This window comes from Acipenser ruthenus, chromosome 21 (assembly GCF_902713425.1).
Source record: "Acipenser ruthenus chromosome 21, fAciRut3.2 maternal haplotype, whole genome shotgun sequence".
NCBI classification, from domain to species: domain Eukaryota; kingdom Metazoa; phylum Chordata; class Actinopteri; order Acipenseriformes; family Acipenseridae; genus Acipenser; species Acipenser ruthenus.
In genome coordinates, this window is record NC_081209.1 from 1,362,838 (window position 1) to 1,368,530 (window position 5,693).

The window sequence follows — 5,693 nt, forward strand, 5'->3', positions numbered from 1 at the left end:
TTCTGTTTTATTTTGATACTCTCGCACCCTAGTCATTCAGTGAGTGATTTTCTGTTTTATTTTGATACTCTCGCACCCTAGTCATTCAGTGAGTGATTTTCTGTTTTATTTTGATACTCTCGCACCCTAGTCATTCAGTGGGTGTTTGGGTTATTATTATTTTTTGTCATTTTTTTTCCATTGTCAAATTCCTACTAAACTTTTTTTAAAATAAATATTTTATAAATAAACCTTGTTTTAACTGTACCTAGTTTTGTTTGTCTCTCCTTGGTGTTGCCTCTAGTCCAAATCCCATCTATTACTAATGAGCCTGTGTTTTTATTGTGAAGTACTGTGTTTCCCTTAGCTGCATTTATGAACTGAATTGAAATTAATTCTAGTCCTGGCGCTTAAAACCAGGTGGCGTAGTCGACGACTATTTTTATTTAAGGGGACCCTGAGTGTCATAGACACGCAGTGTGACACCAGCATGTTATTATTTATCTTCAAAGAATGTTCAAAAAGAAACCACAAAGCAACGAGAATGTAACATCAGTTACTTTTAAAAAGATTTACAGTATGCTCTGGTCTTTGCATTTGCCATGTATTATTATGCAACAGTAGAGAATGTAGAAATGTAATATTTCTAGAAATGTATATTACTTTATTTTTTAGCTACATGAACTCATTCCAATAAATTATTGGTATGCATTCAGTACCTTTTATAACTATATGTGGGGCGAGTTAACGATTGCTCCCCTGGAAAAGGCTTTGGGAATTTACCCCCGGAGTACCTAAAGGCAAACCACACACCTGCAGCGCATTGTCATGCTTTAATCTAATACTCGACATTTTTCTTAGATGTCATATCTAACTTTCCTGTCGCGAGTCCATAGTTTCACGGTACAAAGTGATGTATCTATTTCTAGATGTTGAACTTTCAACATGTGTTTTTCTCTTAATTGAATGCTTTGAAAACACCGTGTAACAAATTCTTTTTTTTTTTTTTTTGTTCCTGGGTAGTAAGTGTTATTTCCTAATTGCTTATGCCTCAAAAGTATAGAAAATGGCTATTATTCCCCACAAACTTTGCTTTTGTGACCAGGACAGTGATATTTTGAAATTTACCTATTTTCCAGAACATTCCAGATAGATTCAGTGCTCAGTAAACTTGGAGTAACTTCTAGAACTTTCTAGAACTTTCCAGTAATATAAATAGTAGTATAAATACAGGGGCCTTAAGCCCACTAGTTCAGTTTAGTTCCAGCTGCCTAAGTTGATACATATCTGCATTTTTCTGAGATGGCATCAAGGTCATAGGAGACTTCAAAATGGTGGCATTCCTGATGGGTCTCCAAGGCGGTTTTACCAAGTTTCCCTGCTATCTTTGCCTTTGGGACAGCAGGGACACCAGGGACACCAAGGTGCACTACCACAGGCGGGACTGGCCACAGCGGACCGAGTTCTCTGTGGGGAGGAACAACGTCAAGTGGTAGCCACTGGTGGACCCCCGGAAGGTGCTGATGCCACCACTGGACACCAAATTGGGCCTTATGAAACAATTTGTCAGAGCTCTAGATAAGGAGTCGGCAGCCTTCAAGTACCTTCAAGACTTCTTCCCTAAGCTGTCTGAGGCAAAGGTCAAAGCCGGTGTCTTCGTCGGACCACAGATAAAGAAGATCCTGGAGTGCAGTGAATTCCCCAAAAAGCTCAGTAGTAAGGAGAAAGCGGCTTGGAACAGCTTTGTCGCAGTGGTTCGGGGCTTCCTGGGCAGTCACAAGGCCGAAAACTATGTGGAGCTGGTTGAGACTCTGGTGAAGAACTATGGCACAATGGGCTGTAGGATGTCCCTCAAAGTCCATATCCTTGATGCTCATCTTGATAAATTCAAGGAGAACATGGGAGCGTACTCGGAGGAGCAAGGCGAGCGCTTCCACCAGGATATACTGGACTTTGAACGCCGCTACCAAGGACAGTATAACGAGAACATGATGGGAGACTACATTTGGGGGCTGATTCGTGAAAGTGATTTACAGTATAATCGTAAATCTCGAAAAACTACTCACTTCTAAATCTTTTGTAGTCATTTTTGTATTACTTTAGTATAAATACATGTTAATTTGGATTCATATGTTGTTTTTTTCTGAACGAAAAGATACAAATTCGCCCATTTTCTCATTGGAAATAGGTAAATTTCAAAATATCACTGTCCTGGTCACAAAAGCAAAGTTTGTGGGGAATAATAGCCATTTTCTATACTTTTGAGGCATAAGCAATTAGGAAATAACACTTACTACCCAGGAACAAAAATTGTGTTACATAGTGAAATCCCCCCGAAAGTGTCACAGCTACCCCCTCCCCATTTTTTCACAATGACCCTAAAATTCTTACTCGTTTGTTTAGCATCATGAACAGACCCAGAGTCTGCAGAGCGCCTTATCAAATCAAACCGCTGTCCAAAACGCTGTTCTTCGGTGAACTTTCCTGTTCTTGGTTGTGTAAATGGGAGGTAGTCGCTACCTTGTGTTTTCTTTGAAAATAACCTCCAGATACCTTACAAACTGACATATGGGGCACGGTCTGCAGTAAGCTACCTCTTTTTAAATGCATCTTTTACCACTATAGTAAAACTATTTGTGTGTGTGGTATAAATGCATATTTGGCTGTTATGCAGTTTATTGAATTTGAGTTCAGTGTGAATTCACAGTCCACAGACACGCAATAGGGGTGCTTGTGTGTACCCACTATTAGACTGCCACACACCCACACCCACACACACACACACGCACACACGCACGCACGCACACACGCACACACACACACACACACACACACACCGCATGATAGATATAAGACTCCCGTAGAGTAACAGTTTCACCCATTCCAGGTTTTAATACCAGCTTGATTAGCTACCGTGTATATGTAACACTAACTCAGGTGTGTCTTGTTAAACTCATAGTAAAATCAGGAATGGATCACACTGCTATGCAGTCGTATTTCCATTCCTGCAGGCTGCACTCATTCTCATACTCCAATCGAAAGACATAATGTTCACTCAGTTTGTGTGCTTTCAGTATCTCAAAACATTTCTTAATTGCGTTCCAGGGATTTAACTGAACTCTGGGGAGAGATCCATTACTTCACCACCTCAGATTACCTCAGCACTATAAATAGCAATTCGCTACTTACCAGAACCTCACTTTATCATCATCCAGACACAAGGAGATATGACTGTCCCCCTTGCAGTGGCTTTTGATAGCCCTGGCGATTTTGCCATTTTCATTTTGAACATACTAATAGCTACCACGATTGTTATAGTCGCTGGGTCGGTAGTTATAGCTATACTTTGCACAAAGTCTCTTCGCACGGAAAACAGGTTCATTTTCATGCTGAACACAAGCATCAGCGACGTGATATCGGGTTTTGCTTGGTATTACACTGGACTTTTTGATGTGCAGGAATATTATCCACAAAGGAATTCAACATTGGGCATATTAACTTCATTCGTGGGAGTGAACGTGCTTACTGTTCTGTTCGCACAGATTGATCGATATTTAGCCATAGGTCACCCTTATGTTTATAGTCGCTACATCACCAGGTCAGTAATTATTGGAATTTGCATTTGTTGTTGGGTTTACGTTTATCTAACAGTCTTGGTTAAGAACGTCGTTACCTGGGAGGCAGCTATGCAGCAAAATGCATATGGTGCACTAGCTTTTCAGATAATAATAACGTTTGCAATGCTTGGATTGAACCTTAAACTCTATCTTATCGCTAAATATCAACTTTCACGAGATCCGCCAGGTCCGGAAACCGACAACAAGAAAGCCTCGCTGAGACTCATTATTGTCGTGGCATTTTGCTTTCTTGCTCTTTGGACTCCAGTGTTCGTCAATACCATACTGTGTAACATTATGTCACCGTATGCATACATATCTATAAATAGTGGGACTGACCCTTTCCTTGTACTGTCCCGAGGAAACGCCATTAGCACGCCAGCCTTGTACATAATGGGAAGTTCTGCTCTTAAGGAGGCTGTTCTGAGAAGAGTCTGTCGTGTGTTCCGGAAATGTAAAAGAAGGTGAGAACACAGGAAAAGGCTGAAGCATTTATTTATTTATTTTTGGTAAGAGGCGGTTGCAAAAGACCTATCCAGACATATTCACATTTTGTAGAATATGGTATTTTGAAAAGAGCCAACAAATTCTATTGAAATGAAAACGATAACTTCGTAGGAAAACGTGGATAAGATTACACTGTCAAATAGTCATGAGATTGAAGTCTTTAAATACATTGTAAAAGACGGGAAACATTTTGCAATAGTTTACACTGTTCGCTCTGGAGACTGGGGACAGTTCTAAATAAGCAAGTTGTAACATAATGTCAAATCAGAATGTGCCAAGCGACATCAGCCCAGACGGACTACTATCCTATCTGAAAGATGAGTTTCATGCGTATAGCACAGAGTCCGCCACCAAAAGTGCTTTCACTGCCTAAATTGTTAGTTTTTGTGCAATATTACTTCAGCTGTTATTTCACTCAATTCACATCTCTTGATTTAGTGGTTTCGTTAGGCATTCTTTTCAAAGTGCAGTGGTAATTACCAGGGAAATAGCTGTACTCTTAATTCCTACGAGATTTACAACAAATACCTGATACAGACGGAAAGAATAATCGATCATAAGGAATTACTAAATTATGAACAATACATTGTACGGTAACAGATGAACTCAAAAAAGAGAGTACGAGTACACCACTTGATTTTACAGTTTCAGGACTGAACGGAATTCCTTGCTTGCTACTATTTGACGGAAATAAAACTGCAAAAGATCAACATTAGGCTCCTATATATACTTAACACGTCTGTAGAGTTTTACAATCAGAAAGCCAGACTTGTTATTTACAATTCTGAAAACATACATGCTCGTAAATGCGTTTGTTGTGAGCTTAAATTGCGGTGTTTTTTTCTTTATGTTACAGAACTGATCCAGAGAATGCCTTAGCAAATCAAACCAAGGGAACGGATCTAGCCAGACGTGGAAAGGCCGATCTCCCCGTTTGTGTTCCGTCTTTTGTAAGAGCTGCAAACCGCAGGGAGACAGGAAATGTTAGCATGTTACAGAGCTTGCCATAGCCGGATCACTAAAGCGGGCTGGCACGCTTGGTTGAATAGGTCTGTCCCTCTTCCGACACGTATATCTATCATTGTTTAAGGGTGTAACTGTTAGAGAAGCATTAACAGATTGCCTGTGAAGTGCTGTCTCTCCGGATACCTGCTTAAGACTACCTTCTTTATCACCGACTCTTGGAGATTGATTTCATTTTTCGTCCCTACAGTCTATTATTTATTGTTGTATTACAGATTATTCAATTTCGAATATTTTGTTGCAAAAACCAATATGAAAAATGGGAAAACAAGCCTGAATCAATTTTTGTATTTTAAACTCAGAAATTGGAAAATGAAAAACGGGTCGATTTTTGTTTTTTTGAAAAACCGAAATAGAAAAAACGAGTCGTTTTATAGTTTTCCGATTTCCGATTCTGAATGCAAAATCGATTGGCCGGAATGTACACGGACCACCCTGGTTAAGATCTATGCATTGAATTAAGTAGCGTTGTATTGTCATTAACTTACTGGAAATGATGATACAGGTATGTAGGATACTATATTTGCTGAAAAGCTGATATGATCCATGTAATGTGATGCAGCAACT

At 39.7% G+C, this 5,693-nt stretch overlaps 1 protein-coding gene across 1 annotated transcript; it reads left to right on the top strand.

Moving 5' to 3' along the window:
• Positions 1 to 3,206: 3,206 nt before the first annotated feature.
• LOC131699037 (glucose-dependent insulinotropic receptor-like) lies at positions 3,207 to 5,164 on the top strand. The gene is made up of 2 exons (XM_058994451.1): positions 3,207 to 4,060; positions 4,960 to 5,164. The coding sequence occupies exons 1-2, from the start codon at positions 3,207 to 3,209 to the stop codon at positions 5,111 to 5,113; spliced, it is 1,008 nt and encodes a 335-aa protein (XP_058850434.1). The 3' UTR covers positions 5,114 to 5,164.
• Positions 5,165 to 5,693: the final 529 nt, after the last annotated feature.